The following is a 23,673-nucleotide window of genomic DNA, read 5'->3' as shown; positions in this document are numbered from 1 at the left end:
GCAGTTAAGACCTCGCAGAATTATCAAGAGAACTGCAAGAGAAGTTGGTTCAATTTTCTCTAGAAGTTACTGAGTAGCATCCAAGGGTAACGCCAAACCCCCGCAGCGCTGGCTCCCCGTTCCCCTAGGAGCGCAAGAGATTGGCTCCCCTAGCCCCACCCCGCCCCACGAGCCTTCAGCGCCTACAACGAGAGGGGAACCCCGGGAAACCCGGGCACTGCTCACCGGAGAAGGCCCTGCCCGCGCGCCGGGACAGCGGGCGAGCCACCCGCCGGTGCCCAGGAGCGTACCCGGGGCGGACCTTGACATCCCATACCCGGGGGCAGCGCGCCGTGGCGACGGTGGGCGGCCCGGCGGCGGGCGGGGCGGAGGGCGGCCCTCCGGGCGCGGCGCGCGTTTCCGGCGTGCGCGGCGGAGCGCCGGGGCGGGGGCACCGCCGGCTCCCAATCGCGCACAATGAGACAGCGCTGAGCGCCGGAAGTGGGGCCGAAGGAAAACTCGGAGAGGGAGCCCAGCCGGGACAGGAAGAGGCGGGGGACCGCGGCGGAGGTGGTGAGTGCTCTGGGGCGCCTTCTCCCCGCGTCCCTCCCAGACTTGCCTCCGGGCTGGGTCTCCCGTGGGTTCCTTAGTCTCCAAAGTAGAGGTCGGGCCTGGCCCCGGAGGTACGTTGGCTCCATTCTCCGCCGGCCTCCTCGTCCAGTTTCGGTGTCTAGGGATCCTCCAGGCCGGCTAGGACTGAGCTCTCGGGTTCGAGTCCGCCTTTTCACTTTTGTGTCAGGCCCTGCGGGGGTAGGAGAAGGGATTTGGGTCGAGACACTCGGCCCCGGCCCCCTGGCGGCTGGGGGGACCCCGGAATCCCATCGAAGTGGCGGGTCACTTCCTGCTTCCTGGTCCCCACTGTGGCTTCGTGGCTAGGACTGCGGGTACGCCTCCTCCTCCTTCACCTCTGACGGTCAAGGGTGGAAACTGAGGCAGATCAGGAGTGGGGCAGTCAGAAGGAAATCGAAAAGGAGTGGCATTCTTCAGAGAATTGCTGTTAGTGACAAAACCAAAGTTGTTTAGGATTGAAGAATGAGAAATGGAGTTCGCTGGAGTTGTCCATTGGTAGGAAACCCAGCCCCTTTGATTAGTCCGGAACCCAACCCCTCTTTTGCCCAAGAGAGCAAAGCCAGTCTGTTCTGAAAAATTATGAAGCGACTAGAGTGGAGTTGAGAGGAAATGTAGTCTGTTTACATAAAGTTTTGGTTACTTTGTGTAACACTTAAAAGTAATTGCCAACTTAAAAAAAAAAAAAAAAAACTTTCGGGAGTTCTGTAGCAGTATTGGCTTGGGATGAGGTTTTTCTTTTGAAGTTTTCTTTGAAGAGAGGCACTTTTGTTATATAGGTAAAGCTTACCTATGTGATATAACCTTTCACTATTCTATTGTTTTCGGGATTGTAGGAGCTTTTACTCACAGATTCAGTCTTCACTATAATTAATAGGTACTAATTCCGTAATTGTAGGACTATGTCTCCTAACTTCTAGTGCATTGTACTCATTGTTAGGAATGTGATAGAAATTTCATTAAAAGGAAAAAAGGAAAGGTTTCTTACACACTTTTGCACATCAATGTGATCAATATGGTATATTGTGTACTTGATATCACATCTTGTTATAGTTAGTTGTTTTCCCAAAATGCCTTCTTTCAGGTGCAGAGTAAGAAAATTGAAGTCAAAGACCATGGGAGATGCAGCAAAACCTTATATTGTGAAGCGCACTAAAGATCGAGGACCTATCGATGATGATGATTTCAGAAGGGGTCACCCCCAACAAGATTATTTAATAATGGATGATTATGCTAAAGGCCATAGCAGTAAAATGGAAAAAGGCCTTCCAAAAAAAAAGCTAACTCCTGGGAACTATGGGAATACCCCCAGAAAAGGACCATATGCTGTTTCCAGCAATCCATATGCATTTAAAAACCCAATTTACAGTCAACCCACTTGGATGAATGACAACCACAAAGATCAGAGTAAGAGATGGCTATCCGATGAACTTACTGGTAATTCAGACAATTGGAGAGAGTTCAAACCTGGACCTAGAATTCCTGTCATAAACAGACCAAGGAAAGATGCCTTTCAAGAAAGTGAAGATGGTTACAGGTGGCAAGATGGAAGAGGCTGCAGAACTGTAAGACGACTGTTTCATAAAGACCTAACAAGCCTAGAGACCATGTCAGAAATGGAAGCAGGAAGTCCTGGTAATGTGTTCCAACTTGTAAGGTTACAACCCTAAAGTCGACAATGTCTTATTCTTTTTCATCCAAATAAGTTTTATTGTTTTCAGCAGTGAACTTCCAATTTTTTGTAGTGTCTGCTTTCAGAAATGGTTACTTATTTAATGTGATTATTTTAAACTTTACAATCATGATATTTGGGCAATTCTAATACATTTCATTTATTGGTCCTTTCAAACATTTACCTTGAAGGGAGTGGTGGCACATGCCTGGTAATCCCAGCAACTTGGTAGGCTGAGGCAAGAGGATTGCAAGTTCAAGGCCAGCCTCTGCAAATTTAGTTCTTTCAAAATAAATAAATAAATAAAAAGGGCTGATGATGTAGCTCAGTGGTGAAACAACCCTGGGTTCAATCCCCAGTACCAAAAAAAAAAAAAGTCCATTTTACTTTAGTGAGCATAAAGTAAACATACAGTGAATATTATGTTTTTTATAGAAGAGGGTATCATATCCCCCTGGGGACCATATCATAATTTCTGAGTGGTATGTATGTATTTTCAAAATTATGTTTATAATTTTATATTTAAATAATGAACATGTCCATTATATGTGACTAAAAATATAAAAAATATTCAATGTGAAAGCCAATATAGACTGAATATATTGCCTGCCAAAAGAAGGATTTATCTTTTGGGTGAAGTATCAATCTCCAGAGAAGGACAACCCACGGTTTTTGTTTTTCGAGATCTGTCAGGGGCAGTTGCATGCATCTGTAGTCCCAGCCCTGAGGAGTCTGAGGCAGGGAGCAGGAGGATCACTTGAGCCTAAGAGTTGGAGGCCAGTCTGAGAAATACAGCAAGAAAAGACGCCATGTGAGAGGAACTGGGGGCGTAGCTCACTGGTAGAGCACTTGCCTAGCTTGTTCAAGGCCATGGAGGGGTAAGGGTGGGAGGGTAAGCATGGCAACAGAGTTTGGGAAACATGAGTTTAGAAAGTCAGAATACGGAGAAAAGCCTTGCTATTTACTTTCAGCAAAATAAAAAACCATTTCTAAGTGCCTTCACATACTTGATAATAATTACCCCAGAGTGATTATTTATACATTTTTCTAAAAGGTAGATATTATCCATGTAGCAACATTTCTATAAACAGGAAAGTTATTTTTATCTAATGAATATATTGACTGAGATATAGTGAAATCATAAGTTGGATGGAAAAAAATGAAACCATATTTAGTATGAAAATTATACTTTGAAAAAATGTGCTTTTATGTTTACTGGCTGAAAGTCTTTTTTAGTAGCCATATAGAGTAAACTGTAAACTGTCCAATTTAAATGTTTTAAAAAATTTTTTTAAACTCTTTTTTTCTTTTTTTAATTTAAATGCACTCAGGTAATGTGGGTACTTTTCTACATCTCCAGAAGCCTTCATGTTATCTCAGTGGCCAGTTCATATGTGTTACCTGCAAGGCACTTGAATTTAGAATTTTGAGTTTAGAATTCATGCATATAAAATGCTTAAAAAGAAAAATGTCTTTTTTTTTAATCATTAGAACGTTTTAGAACAAAGTGAAAATATCAAGAACTTGTTAATATTAAATGGGAAAGAATAAAAGGAAAATTAAAATTAATGTTAATATCAAGTAGCAGAAAAAGAATGAAATGTTATAAAAGAATTAAAATAATAGGTAGAGGTAACACCTTAGCCTTACATGTCCTTAAGCCTAGAAAGAACTTGAAGGAATTTTCTGACAGAGCACTGTTGTGATATATCAAAGGTGGAATCACAATTTTACAAATTGGGCAGCTGCAGTTTAGAAAGTTAAATTTGTGTAGTTAAATTTGTGTATTCAAAGTGGTAGATGAGGAAGTAGAACTGTAATGGGGACTCTGTCATCCTGGCCATTAAACTGAGGAGTCTGAGGCCCAGAATCCAAACAGGGAAACTGAACATGTATTGATAATTTCTGGACTTTTGGTTTGTGTTTTTTATATTGTATATTTATATTTCTATATGAATTATATTGCAGTATCCAGGTGGAATGTGGACATTAAATTTAATTACCAATACTTGTATTTTAGAAAATAAAAAATTGAAAAGCATTATTTTAAAGATGAAGGTTTAGGGATAAAAAAAATTTGCAGCTAGACATTAAAAGGTGCCATTTGCAGGCCAAAAAGCTGTTATATGTATTCTTATTTGGTCTTAGGAGTAACTGAGGAAGTTGTTTAAGTATGTTTGAACAGGAGATACATTTTCCTTGCTTTTGTCAAAGGCTGTCAAAAATCCTCATTCTTGTTCTATATGAAAATATAGGTGTGTGCATTTATAGTTGCTAAATGAAGAACTATTCAGCTTCTACACCTGGAATCTCTCCATAAAAGAAACATTAAACATTTGTATGTTATTTGCTGGAGAGAGAAATTCAGTTTAATGTCTAAACTTTTCACTGCATTTAAAGGATCCTAAAAAAAGGATTTCATTAAAGAGATCAAATTGTCCTTAAATCAAAATGTGTCTTAATAGAAGTATCTTATTAGAACTGTGAGAAAATATAATGAAAATAATGTTATAGTTGCTTTTTATTTATTTTTTTTAATACTATCTTTTCTGTTTTTCAGTTTATACTACTGTCCCTAACTCATCCCTTAAATATCCTAGATTGGCCAGTTTAACGTATTTGGGAAAATGCCATTAGTGATTTTAGCTGGAAAGTATCCACTTAGATCCACATATCCTTTGTGAATGTACTAATGGACGATGTTCAAATAAAATATGGAAAAATACTGAATATAGAGAACTCCTATTATAGTAAACTTGGAATGAGCCAGATAGTCTTCCTCTAAGTAATTACAGGAATTTTTTTAGCAGTACCTAGTTATTCTTTCCAAGAGTCCCTCCAATGAGATTTTGACAGTTTTTACCTGCAAGCCTGTGAAACTTAGTTCAGGAGGTTACACTGCTGTCAGTTTTAGTCTATTCTAGATGTGAGTGGGTATGTGCATCAGAGATTTTGTAATAATTTTCATTTTTTTATGTTTCAAGATGAAAGACCAAATTTCAGAATCCATCCATATTTTAATCTGTATTTCAAATTCTTTTTTCTTTGACTTAGACCTATATCCTTTGACAAGTTATTAATTCTCTTTTAGTGACCTTGTCCCCATCTGTACAATGGGGAAAATATTAGTATCCCTGTCAGGATTACTGTAGGGATTAAACAAGGATAGCACACAGAAAATGCTTGCTTTACATCTGCCACATAATAAAACAGTAATGGTAGTTATTGGTATTATCTGGCAGAATTTCTGTAGCCATCCCTTTCTCTGGTAAAAGTAATTGGAGTTAATTATGGTCTTTGGCAAGAGAAGTTACTCTCTAGAAAATGACAATAAATATAGTTATATTGAGAAGCTTTTGTCACTGAGAGAAAAGATAAAAAAGGAACTTAGTTACATATCAATTACTGTTTTGTGAATATGGGACTTTTCTGAAAGGTATTGCACATGTTGTAAAGCTCCACTGAGTGTTTGCCTGAGTGATAAGTTTCTGTCTTTAGGGAAAGATAGAAATAATAATAAGTAAATTAAATGAGAATGAACACATTTCTAAGTTAAGAGATGGTCATCTCAAAAATTAATTCAGATAATGAGTACTACTGGCCTTAAAAGAGTATGATAATTTAATTGGGAGTAGAGGGAATATAAAAATGAAGTATTGAGGTAACTTGATGATTTCCTAGTAAAATGCCATTAATCTTTTGGTATTTTATTTGCTCAGGGTTTTTTTGTTGTTTTTTGTTTTCTTTTTAAGAATTGAACCCAGGGTCAGTTTACACTGAGCTGCATCCTCAGCCCAGTGAGGATATATATGTATGTATATATTTATATATGTATGTATTTTGATAGAGGGTTTCACTAAGTGGCTGAGGCTGGCCTTGAACTTTGGATCCTCCTGTCTTAGCCTCCCAAGTTCCTGGGATTACAGGCATGAGCCACATAGACCTACTACTCAGTCCATTTTGATTGATTTTTAAAGTATATTTTTTTCCCTAATACTTGTTTAATTTTTTAAAAACTGTTACTTGTTAAAAAAAAAAAAACCTGTCACTTATTATAGAAGCTTTTTGTCAGATTTAATTACATTCATCTCATGTAGTTTGAGCATATTGCTTACTGTTTGTCTGTTAGAGCTCTTAGCAATAGTTTTGTTTGTTTTTGTTTTGCCATGCTATGAACCCATGACCTCGTGCATAGTAGGCAGGTATTCTACCATTGAACTGCATTCCCCAGCCTGGAAATCGTATTTTTGAAAACTGAACTGAATTTTTTTCAGTTAGCCAACTCATTGTAATTTGCTATACTAATAACGAGTTAATGAGTTCTGAAAAATTAACAGAAGAATTTGCCTCATGCTGGGCATTTTAGTAAGTTTATATTTCCAAGAAGTAATTTTTATTAAGCCATTGAACATGATTTCATCCATTTAACAGAATTGTAATTTGAAAAACAAATTTTAGTCATGTTATTAATAGCTTTATTTTTCTCAACTTATTGATAGAAGTTACAAGTCTACTTAAAACAATTTTTAAGGTTCAATCTCACCGTCATCTTCTTTTTCACAGGTTGAAAAGTTGTAAACTTTAAAAAAAGTAACTGATTCATTTATTCATTCTAGGGATTATAGAATTAACAGCAGGAGTTTATAAGCAAATAAATCTGTCCTTAGGAAAAAACTTTTATTTCAACTACCAATTATTTTTCCTTTGAAATATGCTCAGTGTGCAGGTGGTTCAAAAAAGCTAAAATGAAGGTAAAAATAAAATGGGAAATGTTTGCTCACAGCAGATAAAATTTTGGCTTGGATTTCTACCCATTTATGACAGACCCCCAATTTATGTTTTGAAAGGCTTAATTTACAACTAAATGGTTTTTTCATTCCACATAAGGATTTCTAAATCCTCCAGAAGTATCCAATTCCGTCCATTTTGCACTATTGAGTTTGTTCACTTCAAAAATAAAAGCCAACATGGGAAGTTTTCATTATAATAACATGTCTACTTACAAGTATACTAAAATATATTAGATATATGTTCATTATGTATGCTAATATATAAATGTTAAATATATTAGAATACTTTAATGTATTCTATATAGAACATAATATATAGAGTATATTAGACTTACAGGTATACTTGCTGTCAGGATAATTTTTACTATTGATTCAGTATGTTCAGCAGCATATCAGGAAGAGAGAATCACATTGTATTATCAAAGCAAAATTCTTTTTTTCTTTCTTCTGGTTTCTTTTTAATGTTAGTGCATTATAATTAATAGTAGGGTTTGTTTTGACATATTTATAAATGCATATGACAGTTTTCTTCATTCCAGCAGAATTCCTTTGAAGTTACAGTATTTCTGTGGATTGACGTATCCCAGATGATGTGCTTAGTGAATATTCAAGCATTTTGTCTATGGGAGGGCCACTTTTCCATTTGCTCTGTGTTCAGGTGTCATTTATTCTGTTATGCAATTTAATTAATAAATACGTAAGTTCTGTTTTTTATCCAGGAGCAGTATTATTCAATATTGCCAATAATATTTTCCCCTAACTTAAGAAAATAAGAAGCAGCGGTCCAGACCCAGGAAGCCTCGGAGGACTAGAAATGAGGAAAATGAACAGGATGGAGAGTTGGAAGGCCCTGTGATTGATGAGTCTGTGCTTTCAACAAAGGAGCTACTAGGCTTACAGCAGGCTGAGGAGCGTTTGAGGAAAGACTGCATTGACAGGCTTAAAAGGGTAACAACTTTGTGCATGTATTTGCTAACTAAAATCCTTGTTCTAGTTTAAACTGTGTTAGTAATTGGAAATGCCTGCTTTGATGAATTAGGTACCCTACTTTTTTTAAATTTAAAATATCAAGTGTTTATTTTTAACAGGCATATTCTACAAATGTTCTAATGAACTTGCCATACCATGAAACCCACTCCATTAAATCTTGCCTTCCTCAGCCCCATCCTGTAAGAAATACTTTAGGATCAGGCTTCTCTGTCTAATCACTTCCTAACTTCCCTTGGTCATCTTCTTTTGTCCTGAGAAATTTGTTCCAGATAATTATTCTACCCAGTTATATAGCACTTAGCATCGTCAAAAAGTTGTCATTCAGTGATTTTACTCCCTTCTGGGGGTTAGAACTTTATTTCACATGTTCTGAAGTCCTGGAACCTGCCCATTATACAAATAAGTCCACCTCCCTATTGAGCTATACTACTTACATTATCAGTATTTAAGTACTACAAGTTGAAAGTGATTTTCAGTATGAGGTAATAGAATTACAAATAATTGCAATTGTACTTAATTTAAAATGACTTATTAAGATAGTGATAAAGCAAGACAGTAACATAGTAACAGTTTTTAAATGAAGGGGAAATCAGTTTTCTGGCTAATTTTGTTTACCTGGATGTTTGGAGATATATGTTTCTTAATCTTTTCAAATTGTAGCGACCACGAAACTGTCCTACAGCAAAGTACACCTGCAAACTCTGTGATGTTTTAATTGAATCCATTGCATTTGCTCATAAGCATATCAAAGAGAAGAGGCATAAGAAAAACATTAAGGTAAGTTTCATGTGACCCAAACTAGTGTTTTTACCTATTTGTTGTTATTGTCATTTTTGTGGCTTTCTTCTCCTTAAAGCTATGATATTAATAACTTCAATACTTGATTTATTGAATTTGTTTTAACCAAAATACTTTAATCAAATGTCGTTGCTCGGCCAGTCTTGTGTATTTCCTTAAGAATAGTATCAGAGTGTAGGAAATCATGGGTAGGATCTATGTATGTGTCCTTATGACAGTAATAAAGCAATCAGTCTCTCATTACTGTTTTTAATGTTCTTTTCTTACACTTTCTCCTTGTTCCTGCCTACTCTCTATTATCACTAATCCAAATTATATGCATTAAGTATGTATATGTTTGTTACAATAAAGACGAACACAGCTAAGATGAAAAGGAGGGCTAAAAACAAATTCCTGAAAATTCTATAGGGTGTTGTCTCAGTGAAACATAAAAGATAAAACCTATGTACAAGCCATTTTTAATTTGAACATTGATCCTAAAAGGAGAAGCAGGAGGAAGAGTTGCTCACTACGTTACCCCCGCCAACACCCTCCCAGATAAATGCAATTGGCATTGCCATTGACAAAGTGGTACAAGAGTTTGGCTTACACAATGAGAATTTGGAACAGAGGCTAGAAATCAAATGTATCATGGAAAATGTGTTCCAGCACAAGTTACCAGGTATTTTCTAGATTTCTTTTTTCTATTTAGCTACTTAAAAGTACCTCATTCATATTTCAAGTAATTTTCACCTCATAAAAAGATTCATTTGTTATGTACTAAAGCTTTTTTTTTTTTTTTTTTTTTTTTAGTGAGTGTGTTTTATTGTTGTTGTTTGGTTTTTATTTCTCCTGGCTTCTCCAAAGGTGACAAAGACTTTTAACATTCACTGTCATTATAAACCTGTTTTCATTATAAATATTGTGTGATGAACTTGAATATAGTTAATTGCCCTAAATTATTGGGGCACTGTGGGACTCTTGTGTATGTATTTGTTTATCTTTTCATTTGGATTGACACATTTTTTAATTAACATAGCTGGGCATGGTGGTACAACTAATCCCAGCTACTCAGGAGGCTGAGTCAGGAGGATCTCAAGTTCAAGCACAGCCTCGGCAACTTAGCAGAGCCCTGTCTCAAAATAAAAAATAAAAAGGGTTGGGGATGTAGCTCAGTGATAAAGCACTTCTGGGTTCAATCATAAGTACCAAAAAATAAAGAGAAGTATCCTGTAGTCATTTTCAAATTACATGTGTCCAAAAAAAGGTTTTACTTAAGCATACTTAAAAGAGCTTGGAAAAACTAGTTTATCAGTAATTTTATAATGCGTTTTATGTGCTGTTCAGTTGGTCTTTTGAAATTATATCTATTTTTAATTTGATTTTTTTGAAATGGAGGTCTCACTCTGTCACCCAAGCTGACCTTGAACGCCTGGACAATATGATTCTCCTGCCTCAGCCTCTTGAGTAGTTGGGACTACAGGCACATACCACTGACGTGGCATTATATTTCATTTTAGACCTTTGGTGCAAAGTTGGGGAGGGAACACAACCGTTTGGGATAAACTGCTTATAAAAATTTAAGGCTGAATATGATAAATGCATGACACAGCAGCTGCTGGTCTTGATAGGAACAAACTTTGTCCCTTTTCATTGGCCTTCGTATTTAGATAAATGATTGGAATAGCTTAATTATTTTCAATTCTTGCCATAAATAAGAATTATCTGTGGAGCCATGGTTAATTATTTTTATAAAGTTTCACAAGTGATTCTGATTCACAAGGCTAGAATCATTTTTATTTATCACCTTATAACTCTTTAAGCTATTTGTTCTGGAAGATCATGCAAGTATTTATAACATATAGATATATACACACATAACTTTTATAAGAATAAGGAAGGAGGATCTACTCATTTCATTACATAGGTATCTCTCAAATAGTGAATTATAATTTCAGTGATTTTTGCTATAGAATTCTATGTAAAATTAAATGTATTTTTTATAGACTATCTATTTTTGCAGAACTTGGGGACTAAATCCAGGTTCTTCCACATACTAAGCAAGTGCTCTACCACTGATCTACATCCCCAGCCTTTTTTGTTTTTATTTTGAGATAGGATCTTGTTAAGTTGCTCAGACTGGCCTCCTCATCCTCCTGTGTCACCCTTCTAAGTCACTGGGATTATACACATGGACCATCACACCTAAGTTTTAATAGAAAACTCTTGAAGCCTGACGTGGTGGCTCACAACTGCAGTCCCAGCACTTAGGAGGCTAAGGCAGGAGGATCACTTAAACTCTGCAGTTTGAGTCCAGCCTGGGCAACATAGGAAGTCTCCATGAAGAAAAAAGTATGCATCTTAAAACCCAAAGAAGTCACTTGAATTAGCAAACCTCAAGGAAGAAAATGTCCTCTTGATGAGAATTGGTAACATTTTGACAAAACAGTAGTAAAATATTGAAAATAAATTCCATAAATACATATGGAAGATACACATGTGAACACTCATGCCCTCTTCTGAAAAGGAAATGTATACTGCCCTGCATTTTTAAGATCTATCAGAAATACTGTAATTATTTTGCAAGTTTTTCTCAAGGGACTATATTGTATCAAATACCTTTTGTTCATGAATAATTCATATTAAAGTGACAAAAATGTTTGCATTAGCTCTTGACTATACTATAAAGTTTATAAATATAAAACAGACATCCTTTTTCAGCTTTCACATTTGAAAATCATTGACAATAGTTTTCTACACAAAATGCAAGAGTAATAATATAGAAATTTTTAAAGTGTTTTACAGCTGACATGAAAGTAATAACCGTTAAACCAAACCAGTCATTGCTGTCTTCTCTGTTAAATAAATTAAGGGATGAGCAAATAGCCACCTATTCCTGTTCTTTGTTGATGACAGACTTTACAGTTTTGCTTTTGTATGTAGTTTTGATTGATGGTTCCATTTCTGAAATAGCAGTGTTTTGTTTTAACATTTGAGAAATTTTACCCTATTTATGCCTTCTATGTATTTATTTATTCGTAGATTGTTCTCTACGATTATATGGGTCTTCCTGTAGCAGATTGGGTTTCAAAAATTCGGATGTAAACATTGACATTCAATTTCCAGCCATTGTAAGTACAAAATGAGATGGTGAAATTTTCAGTGGTATGGAAATCCTTTCTTTTAAATGTGAACTGTGTATGAATATATTTTAGATGCTTGAAGATACTTTAATGGTGGCCCTGTTTTCTAAAAAGTTCCATTTTCATATATTTTGCCTGTCTTCACCTTCATAGGTTCAGAGAATTCTTCTGCTTCATAGATTTATTTTACACTACAGATCTTTCATACTTACTAACACTGGTTTTCTAACCATGTGAATCTTATGGGCATATTTAGGTTTCTGTAAACTTGGAAAGCTTAAATTCTTGGTAAAATCAACTTTTCATTGATAGGAAAGGAATTCAGATTTTAAACCATATAGATTTAAATTTTTTTTTTATTTTTATAGTTATAGATGGACAGCATGCCTTTATTTTAAACATTTAATTTTATGCAATGCTAAGGATCAAACCCAGTACCTCACACATGCTAGGCAAGCATTCTGCCACTGAGCTATAGCCTGAGCCCCAGCAGTGTAGATTTTTAAACACTTATGATTTGAAAGCTTAATGAGCCCCTGAGTTTCCTATTTTTATTTATCAATTTTGTTAAAATAATTATTCTTTTGAAAAACCACGTCCAGCTTGGATTTCTGGATTGAATGTAATTTAAAAAGACATTGATGAGTCAGAATTTTAAAACTAAAGGAACTTAAGTAATTATCTGTTTACCCACTTGGTGGTTCTCACAGACCATTTTGCAGTAGGTCTATGCCCACTTTGGTTACTCATTAAAAGTACAAACTCTGAGGTTCCAACCCCAGATATTCTATTTAATAACCTCTTATTTCTTGCTGTAACTGACTGATGTAGCTACTTGGTCAGCTAACCTGTAGATTTTGCTATTCTTTTAATCTTAAATTCTGATCAGTGATTTACTAACCATAGCAGTTATTTTGTTCAGGCATCATTTGTTCATTCATTTAGCAAATATTCACTAAATGCCTGTTGTATGGCAGGTACTATACTAGATTCTAAAGGACAAAACAAATAGTTTGTATTTCATGGAACTCATATCTAGAAGATAAGTAGTTACTTATTAATTATAATGAGAGCTATGCAGAAAAATAGGGTTCAGTAACAGAAAACAAGTAATGTGAAGGGATGCAACAGTCAGAAGGCCTCTTTGAAGAGGGAACATTTAAACTGAACTGTGATTAGGATAGAAAGGTAGGCTGAGGCCCAACATGCAGGATCTTGTAGGCCATGGTAAGAATTTTACTTTGATCTACTGACAGTGAGAAGTCATTGAAAGTTTTAAGGATCCAGTTCACAATTTTTAATTGTTTTGATTCCAGTGTGGGACAAAATTTAGAGTTAGAACCAGTAAGCTATCTGTTGTAATAGTCTTGCAGAGTGAGAGGTAATATTAGCAGTGTAACAACTTCCAGCTACCACTTTGAGATTTTCTAAAAGACTTAATTCCCTCAGGAATAAGTTAACCAGGAATTAAATGTGTAGTAGTTCTCTTGTCCACACTCATCCTCATTTGGGTTTCATCTGTCTGTCTTTGATCGACATACATATATACAGCATGATGATTAATTCTTTATTCTGGTAGCAATGTTCATTTCTAATTTGGGAAACAATTTGGGGAACTTCAGGCTGTATTTTATCAGTGAAGCAAAAGTATTTAGTAATTATTTCATAAATTCATTCATTTATTTCCTAGATGTCTCAGCCAGATGTCCTCTTAATTGTTCAAGAATGTTTAAAGAACAGTGGTAAGGACAAATTCTTTGCACTTTTTGCTCTTAATTTTTTCTTTTGTCTATAAATTTGATATATCTTATTGGTCAAACTCTGAAAATAGGAAATCATTTTTTAAAGGGTTTTTTCTTGTTATTTTTTATTGATACATTGTAAGTATATGTAATAGTAGGATTCATTATGCCTTATTTATACATGCACCTAATTTGATCAGTCTCATTCCCCAGTAACTTTCCTTTCCCTCCCCTCCTCTCTCCCTCTTAAAATTATTTATATGTAATATCCAAGCCAAAAATCAAAGCAAATGGCCATGAATTATTAACTAGTTAGAGTTCTATTAGTAGTTCTATTCAGAATAACCATTCCAAAGTAAACCTTTTAGCTTGATGATGACATCACTATAAAGATTAAATGAGTCTGATAGTATGATGGAGAAATGCAAAATATGTATAATTTAGTCTTCAGGGTAAAATTAAAGGATAATATACTTTATTCAGTGGTTTAAATTAGTGTTTTATACATGGGCAGTAAGTGTGACCCAACCCTGAGTAATGAACTCATAGATAGTTCATCTATGTAAGTTTATCTTTTGCCTTTTCCAATATACTATCCCACTTGGGGCTTTAGTATTTTTTTCTACTTTCATAGCGTCATCAAATTGTCCCATCCCTTGAAGTAGTCATTCCTATCCTTTTTGTTTTGTTTAAATAAAGCATTAAATATTTCTTATTTTAGTCAGTACATATTTTGACAAACAGCTTCATAAAATAATGATTTTAAATTAATGTCATTACTTGATTCTTGAATATAATATTTTTTTCTTTTTACAAGTCCTTTCAGAATTTTATTTAGTAATGGTCTTTCAAAAAGGCTGAGTACCAAAGCCACAGTGGGTACTTGGGTACTTGTACTTTATCTCATTTTGCTTTTAACAAAACTTTAATTAACCTACTTAACATGTTCTTTCTTCTTTCCTCAGACTCCTTTATTGATGTTGATGCAGATTTCCATGCAAGGGTACCGGTGGTGGTGTGCAAAGAAAAGCAAAGGTCTCTGTTTCTTTAAGCTGATTATTAGCTATCAACTTGCCAAAAGCACAAGGACTTTTCTAAATCTTAATTCCAACTTCAAAATCATAAGCTATACCTTATGTGGTTATCTCACATTTCCTAATAGCTTTTTCCCTGTACTTTGGTATTTGATACAAGAGAGGGAAGGAAATCTTATTTAAAAAAAAGTAAAATTACCTAGAAGGAAAAAAATATAAGGAAGCATTTTGACCCATTTTAACTAAGTAAAAAAACAATCTTATCAAATGGTTACTTGTTCTAATCACTTTTACTTGCCATCCTTTTTACCAGCTTTTGTGGCATTGAATAGCTATTAATGTCACCTCCCCTGTGTAACTCTCCCTTCATCTGGAAACATAGCAGTCACTACCATAAATGGGTGGCTTATAGACAATGACTCTTAACTAACAGATTCCTTAACTCTTATAAAAACACCATTAGAAAAAATGAGACAAGTCATGCTCTAATTTAAAATATTTCATAATATTTTCCTTATTTGCATGCCCCCCCAAATAATTTCAGCATATTAAAACACAGAGTTCTTCTCAAAATAAAGTTCATTCAATAAGTAATTGCCATGTCTATTTTGGTGGCAGAGTGGGTTGGTACCAGGGATTGAACTCAGAGGCACTCAACCACTGAGCCATGTCCGCAGCCCTAATTTGTATTTTATTTAGAAATGGTGTCTCACTGGTTTGCTTAGCACCTCACTTTTGCTGAGGCTGACTTTGAACTTGGGATCCTCCTGCCCCAGCCTCCTGAGCTGCCAGGATTATAGGCGTGTGCCACTGCAGCTGGCTTTTTTTTGTTTTGGTTTTTGTTTTCATTCAGTATTTTTAAATGACCTATGAAGATGTAGGGAGTTTTAAGGTTTTTTCATTTTTTAGACTTATTTATTATCAGTATAAATTAGCTATTGGTGTAAAAAGATACTGATACCTGTGTAACATCTTTTTTTTTCCATTCCCATCTTCACCCTCACTCCCACCAGTGGTCTTCTTTGTAAAGTGAGTGCAGGAAATGAAAATGCTTGTTTGACAACAAAGCACTTAACTGCCCTTGGAAAACTAGAACCAAAGCTGGTTCCTTTGGTGATTGCATTTAGGTACTGGGCAAAGGTAAGTTTGAATTCTTTGAATGCACAGAATATTCTGCATAGTTAACTGTGCTTTAATTTTTACTGGGTTAATTTAACTTTAAATGTTTAGATAAATACTATAGGCATCAAAAGAGAAAGTATCTGAATATTGGAATAGAAACTTATACAGAAGGAAAATTTAAGGCTTCTATTTCATTATAACAGTATTGCTTGAAAGATCAAAATGACTTATAATGCTTATTAGAAGTCAGATTTGGGTCAAATCCCAGAGAGTGTGGCCAAAGAATTTGTAATTTAACTAGTTTCCCAGGGCACAGTAAAGTTTTAGATAAAGCTTCTCACATATTGTTTTCCAGAACAAATCCAAGCATTATAAAAAGAAGTGGAGAATACCTCTATCTGGTCTTCCTTTATTTCTACAGTGTTTTAAATACATTCTCCCAGTTGATAGGCTTTAATAATTATTAGAGTACTTGATATTTCCCCATAGTATAAGGTCAAATCATAATTACAAAATTGATATTCTATAAGATGTCTTATAGAGAAAAGCAAAAACCTTACTGATTGAGGTATAACAGTAATGAGAGATAGTTCCAGTTTCTTGGCTCAGGGATGAACACAGGATGACCCACTCTTAACTGAATGAATTGATAATTAGAGTATGCTCATCTTGAAAACTCTCTTCACTATGTAGGCCATGCTCTTTTAGTTGTTATTTTCGTTAGTGCTAATGGGTTTGCCAACAGTCTCTCCCCAAATTGTCTTTGTGACCAAAGCATGCAGTTGCAGGACTGTAAGTTAAAATGACAGGATCATTAAACTAAGCAAAATCAGTTGGAACTGAACCATCACTTAGATTTCATTAACATGTGTTTTAACTAAGTGAATTGGTTTACTACAGATGTCAAAAAAAAAAAAATGAAATAGCAAATGATATTTTAGGGTCTTCCGTGAGTAAGTTAACAAGATTAAATATTTGAAATTGAAACTCATTCAAAACCACAGTATGTGGTTACTGCAAAGGAATAAGGAAGTTGTATATTTGTATCACGGTGCTAGGGGGAGGGGCTGTTATTATGTTTTTTGGTTTGTTTGTGGAGTTGGTGATCAAACCTTGAGCTTTATACATGCTGGGCAAGTGCTTTACCACTGAGCTATATCCCTGCCCTTTGTTGTGCTTCTTTATTCAGAGTAATGACTATACATCTGTAATTTATAGGAACAGGTTGCAGGTTTTAGATCAGGTTGTTTAATTTACAAATTGGTACAAAAGGAGTGCTAATTCTCTTTTCTCTCATTTTTAGCTTTGCAGTATCGATCGCCCTGAAGAAGGAGGCCTGCCACCTTACGTGTTTGCCCTGATGGTCATTTATTTTCTTCAACAGAGGAAAGAACCTCTTCTGCCAGTTTATCTAGGATCATGGGTATGAAACTTTTTTGCTTATATATCTGATGTTAATTTATTAGAGATCTAAAACTCCTTGTGCATGATTTCAAGATTCAGAAGCCCAACCAAAAGTAAAATAGATTCATTTTGTTTGCTGAAATTCAGATCTTTCATGGCCGAAATGTTACTATGATTACAAAATGACAGTCTGTACCTTGGAGGGCTATTACTAACTTTTTAGCCTATAAATCTTAGTTTTTGAAACACCTATGGACCTGAAAGTTTCAAACTAGAGAGTTTGAACCTATGTTAAGTTCATCATTTGACACATTCTTTCTTTGGGTATAGCTTTCTAATTTGATACTTGAATTTACATATCATCTTCAGATAGTACAGGAAGCATTTGTCTCTGGAGTGTACTTACATTTATGTATGTATACATGAATGAATGAATGAATGGATGAATGAATATGAATTTTTGCTATGTTGCCTAGGCTGAACCAAACTCCTAGGCTCAAATGATCCTCTTGACTTAACCTCCCGAGTAGCTGAGTCTACAGGCATGTACTACCATGCCCAGTGATAACTTTCTGTTTCTGGTCTTTTGCTTCTCTTTATGTCCCATGACCTATAAAACAGAATGGAAGCATCAAGATTACTATCTATATCACAAGATTCAGAGCTTAATTGTCACCTCTAATAAATTTTGGTATTACTTTTAAGCTGGATTAGACTTTAATATTGTAATCTGAATAAATTAAGGTTGAGGGAGGCTGAGGCAGGAGAGTGATGAGTTAAAGGCTAGCCTGGACAACTTAGCAAGATCTGAAAAAAGAAGAAAAAAATTAAAGTTGAGTTTATTTGAATCACTATGGAAATCAGTATGGAGGTTTCTCAAAAGAGTAGGAATGGAATCATGATGTATTTGACCTAGCTATACCACTCCTCAGTACTTATCCTAATGAATTAAAGTCAACATACTATAGTTATACATGCTTACCCATGTCTATAGCAGCACAGTTTACAATTGCCAAACTATTGAACCAGTCTCATGGCCATCAGCAGATGAATGGATAAAGATAATGTTTTAATACACAATGGCATTTTATACCACCATAAAGAAAAATGAAATTGTCATGTGCCAGATATGAATGGAACTTGAAAACATGATAAGCAAAATAAGCCAAACTCAGAGGGTCAGAGTTGTTTTCTCTCATGTGTGGAAGCTAGAGAGGAAAATGGAAAATAAAGGTGGGGGGAAATCAAAGGGAGATCAGTAGAGTAAAGGGACCAGCAGATGTAACAGGGAAATACTGTGGAATGATATTGGCCAAATTATATTGTTATATTGTGTGCATGTACAAATATATAACAACAAATCTCACCATTGTGTACAACTATAATGCATAAGTTTTAAGAAGCCAACTGAAAGGTCAAAATGGTGTTATTCTCTTGCTTCTAGAAACCTCATTTTTAATGTCTACATGTTTATCTTATACTCTTATGTGTACAGGTAGTTTATAGAAAACCTTACTTAGTGAAAAACTTCCTTTGGCACATTGGATATTTTCACTGCTTTTTGTCTTAACAGCACACAGTCTTCTCAGTATTGAAGATATTCAGCCAGGCATGGTGGAACATGCCTGTAATCCTCAGGAGGATCACAAGTTGGAGGCGAGCCTGGGCTCCTTTCTCATAATTTATACATCCTTTCTCATAATTAAAAAAAAAATTTTTTTTAAAGGGTTAGGGATATTGCTCAGTGATAAAGTGGTCCTGGGTTCAGTCTCTAATACCTACCCATCCCAAAAAAGTGTGTTCTATAGTGGTAGTTCTTATCTATGAGCATATTTTTTAAAAATGTGTGCGTGTGTGTGATTTTAAGACCTTTTTTTTTTTATATTTAATAAACAGAATTAAGTGGAAGCTTTGTCTAGCAGACCCTAGTAATAAAAACTGAAGTAGAATAAATCACTTAAAACTTTATCCTGGCACAAAGGATTAAAGTATACATATATCCTAGTTGTCTAGTGGGAACTCTTTGTACCTGTGACACTGAGAACAAAGAATTCAGGGCTACAAGAGGGTATCTCTGCCGGACTACTCTCCTTTCAAAAGAATGAGAGAACAAAGTCATCAGACCCCAGGAGGAATCTGGAAAAGTCTTTGAAGTTTTCCTTTCACCTCGTCCCAAGAGAGATAATAGTTTAGGATGGGATCAAAACATTTGGACCCAAAAGAGTCTGGGAATAAATTGGATATGTGACCTTGCTTGTAAATGTCATAAATATGTGGCCTTGCTCATAAATGTCTTACTAAATAAAGTCTTTTCATTTGTTCTGATCTTATTAAACATGCCTTTTCATATGTTCTGATTCTCTCTAAATAGTCATTTGTCAGTGATGTGAGGATGCCGGACAAAAGCTGTTTTTCTTTTTTGGTGTTGAGATTCTCCTCAGGACTTCCTTAAGAGTAGTATGAATACCTTATTCTATGACCAATTTTCTTTGCAGTGAAATTGGAAACTCTCCCAAGCAACTCTGAATTTATTTTGATTTTATTATTTGATTTTTTTTTTCAAGATTTAATGACAAAAACAGGTACATGATGATCAAACACTGGATTGAACTCAAATAATCTACTTAATGAACCCAAATGATCTGCAGGTCTCAGTGTTAGAAACTATTCAGGCAATGACTTGCTGGCTTTTGCTAGAAGCTTAATCAAGAACAATAAATAAATAAAGCAAATGAGGGAGAAAGGAATTAATATTATTCTTACCAGATATTTTGCCTACATCACTTCTGCAAAAACTCCTTCAAGGTCCTCATAATTAAAGTACTATTTACATTAGTCTGTACCAGGTCCTGAAGAGAATACAAAAATGAGGAAGACTAAATTCTCTATCAAGAAGTTTAGTGTATTGTGTCCCTGTGTTCTGTCCCTCTCCCTTATACTCAGCTCAGTTCCACTGTGTGTAGTATAGTCTCCAAACTTTTACTCCCAGTTAGATTTCCATTGTATTATTATTAGACCTTGATACAGTTGAAGTAAATCATAATGGGTCATGAATTAAGAGTGAAAAGCAGGAAGCTACTTAGAAAAAAAAAATTAGTAGAGCAGAGTCTAAATAAAATGGGGAGATTGAGCCATATAACTGATTGATAGCAGGAAGAGCCTTCCAGGCAGAGGGTATAGCAGACGTTAGTTCCAAACCAGGAGAATAGAATATGGGTCAGAGAAACAACCAAGGGCCAGATTACATAGACCCTGGAAGGGGAATTTCCTCTTGAATAAGAAGGAAACCACTATGAGCAGGAAAGCGACATGATGTCTTATGTTTCAGAAGGATCACTCTGTCTACTCTTTGGGGTAGAAGTAAATTTGGAAAACCTTATCCATACCACATCCAACAATTTATTATATTCATTTACCTGTTTATTATGTAATGAGTCCCATCATATAATAAATATATAATCAACTCTGTTAATAACTCTCAGAAATTTGGAACCCAGACCATTTTCTTTTGCATTAACATTCATTCATAGCACATAAAAATGCATTTTGAAACCTCTGGACTTAACTAGAATTTTAAACATTGAAAATTAGTTTCCAACCAGGCACAGTGGCCCATGCCTGTAATCCTATCTACAGATTAGGCTAAGGCAGGAGGATTGCAAGTTCAGACTAGGCTGGGCAACTTAGGGAGACTGTATCTCAAAAGAAAAGCGAAAAGGACTGGTCAGTGGTTGAAATCCCCTGAGTTTAATTCCTAGTACTATGAAAAACTAAAAGAAAAATTCTAATTAAGAGAATCTAGTTTTTATAATTATATATATTTATAATAGTGATAGTAACAATTTCTTGTATTTATTGAGTATTTCTACATGTGGCGTATGTAGAAACAGATATTTCATATCACAGCTGTCCTATGAAGGAAGTTCTAGTGTTATCCCATTTTACAGGAAAAGTGAGACAGAGAGAGTAAGTGCCTTGAGCCAAGATTTAGGCACAGTGAGTTTTACTCCAGAACTCATGGCTTTAGTCACTAGGCCATGTTTCCTTCTCAGAGATTTTGTTGTTGTGACTTTTTAGTTTAGTTTGGTTTGGTTTTACGGTGCTGGGGATTGAACCCGGGGCCTTGCACATGCTATGGAAGTGCTTTACCACTGAGGTACACCCTTAATCCAGACTAAAGAATTCTAATGGGTTGAGGGTGTAGTTTAGTGGTAGAGCATTTGCATAGCATGTGGGAGGCCCTGGGTTTGATCCCTAACACTGCTTTAAAGAAAAATAGAATCATTTCACAAAGTTGCCATTTCTTTTGCAAACCAGAATCTTGATTTTTACTTTGGTTGTGGTTTGTTGTTGTTATTGTTGTTGTTGGTTTGTTTTGTTTTGTTTTTTAGTACTGGAGGTTGAACCCAGGGGTGCTTAAACTGAGCAATATCCCCAGCCCTTTTTGTTTTTTATTTTGAGACAGGGTTTCACTAAGTTGCCTAGGATCTCACTAAGTTGCTGAGACTGGCTTTGAACTTCTGGTCCCTCCTGTCTCATCCTCCCTGAATGGCTGCGATTACAGGCATGTGCCACAGCACCCAGCTAAAAATATTTAAGTTAAACTTATGTGTATCTTAGAGACATTCCACAAACAATATATTTTCAATGAACTTGGAGTATGTTAAATTTTTCATTTCTTCAAACATTTTAATATGTTCTAATCAATACAAAAATGGTTTCTACCTTATAATAATAGATGTCTACTTTTTCCTAGATTGAAGGATTCTCATTAAACAAACTTGCAAACTTCAACCTTAAAGACATTGAAAAAGACTTTGTGGTCTGGGAATATACTGATAATGTTGGGGATACAAACACAGCAAAAGAAGAGGCACTGAAAGAAAGGCCAATTAAGAGGGGGCAGGTCTGTTCTCTCATTTCTAGTTTTACTGTTGATTTTTATTTCAGTTATCAATTGTGGTGTTTATGGGTTAGTTAATCTTCCTGTCTTTCCTTAACTATCTTAAGTATTTCATGGCTATTTCATTTCCTAATTTATTCAATCCATTGAATAAACACGTAATACGAAAAGATTTTTAAAAATAGATCATTAAACTTATTTGTATGGTTTATTCTTTGTACAGAGACCTTGGAAAAATACTGAGAATTCAAAGCTAAATCCGTATCTATCCTCAAAAGAGCTTAGATCTTAGATTGTATTATGAGGTTGAAATCTATGGAATACTAACTTCAAAGGACTGAAATGACTATAAATAAGCATATGATTTAATGTACTGGTCCCATACTATTGGTAGTGCATGAAGATATCTATGTGTAAAGAATTACCATTAGAGTTTCCAACAACAACAACAAAAAATCTGTGCACTGTAATTACACAAGTGACATAATCCTCTCTCAAACTGGTGAATGATCCCAGACCCCATGACCTTCCCATAACCCTTTGGAGTAAAATGACAGTAATATTCATGAAATACTTTTGATGCCAGAATTCTAATCCCATCTCTACCCAAACAAATCATACCATTCCTCCATTCTGTAGTTTACTTGTTCCTAAAATGAGGAGATAGTGGTGAATCATAGATTTTCCAGGTGTGTTTCCTAGATTCTTAAGCATTAGAGCAGGAAGGAGGAGGTACCACCACAGCCCTGCTGCCACCAGAACAGTACCACTTTTATCTGTTTTCTATTTGGGGTTCCAGTTGTGGATAAGAGCCCTGACTAAAGAGCCACATAAGCAAATTCATATCTCAGTTCTCCCACTTGTAACTGTGTGTCCTTGGCAAATTACTTAATCTATCCATTCCCTAGTTTCCTCCCTGTAAATGGGGATAATATTAGTACCCTCTCATAGGGTCATTGATTTATAGAATGCTTAACTCAGTGCCAAGCATGTGGTAAGCACTCAGGAAATGTTAGCTACTATTCTTAATTTATTTGGAAAAGAAATGTTCTCTCATTCTAAACAACAGTTTCAGTGATGGTAATCTAGATATTTTAAAGATCTTTTTAAGTTCCATTTTAAAAACTGTTTTCAAGTCATTTTAGTGAGATGCTTAAAAATCCTTTGTAAAGCTGAAAATGGCTGTGTATAAAGAGGTGAAATTGATAAGGCTTTCAATTTCTGGGGGTTTCCCTGGTGTCCTCAACTCTAGAGTTTGGGACTCAGACAACTTCCAGTTTTTATCAGTTCTACCTTGTAAGGCCACCAGATGACTTATTCAAAGAACTTTTGTGGTTGAGATTTATTGATGAATAAACTACTATACCAGTTATTTTGAAGTTTGATTTGGTAAAGTATGATTGGAGACAAACTGAGAGAAAAAAATTTTTCAATGTGAATTATAAGACTAATGTGAAGAACAAGCTATTGCTGTAAGTTCATTTAATGCT

General features: G+C 35.4%; 1 protein-coding gene across 5 annotated transcripts in view; it reads left to right on the top strand.

Annotated features, from left to right (window-relative positions):
• The first annotated feature begins 251 nt into the window (after positions 1-251).
• The window catches only part of Tut7 (terminal uridylyl transferase 7), a 59,419-nt gene continuing 35,997 nt past the window's right edge, over positions 252-23,673 (top strand). Inside the window, exons 1-11 of one of the 5 annotated variants that reach the window (XM_047523897.1) lie at positions 252-552; positions 1,691-2,241; positions 7,835-8,016; positions 8,719-8,835; positions 9,340-9,517; positions 11,878-11,966; positions 13,669-13,720; positions 14,686-14,755; positions 15,768-15,894; positions 17,180-17,299; positions 22,037-22,186. In XM_047523897.1, the coding sequence (XP_047379853.1) occupies positions 1,722-2,241; positions 7,835-8,016; positions 8,719-8,835; positions 9,340-9,517; positions 11,878-11,966; positions 13,669-13,720; positions 14,686-14,755; positions 15,768-15,894; positions 17,180-17,299; positions 22,037-22,186 (1,605 nt within the window). In that variant the 5' untranslated portion in view covers positions 252-552; positions 1,691-1,721. Of the gene's footprint in view, positions 924-1,690; positions 2,242-7,834; positions 8,017-8,718; positions 8,836-9,339; positions 9,518-11,877; positions 11,967-13,668; positions 13,721-14,685; positions 14,756-15,767; positions 15,895-17,179; positions 17,300-22,036; positions 22,187-23,673 lie in introns of all 5 variants that reach the window. The other 4 variants (XM_047523893.1, XM_047523896.1, XM_047523894.1 and 1 more) reach the window with 4 other exon arrangements.

This window comes from Sciurus carolinensis, chromosome 14 (genome assembly GCF_902686445.1).
Source record: "Sciurus carolinensis chromosome 14, mSciCar1.2, whole genome shotgun sequence".
NCBI lineage: Eukaryota > Metazoa > Chordata > Mammalia > Rodentia > Sciuridae > Sciurus > Sciurus carolinensis.
This window is presented reverse-complemented; position numbering and strand designations above follow the sequence as displayed.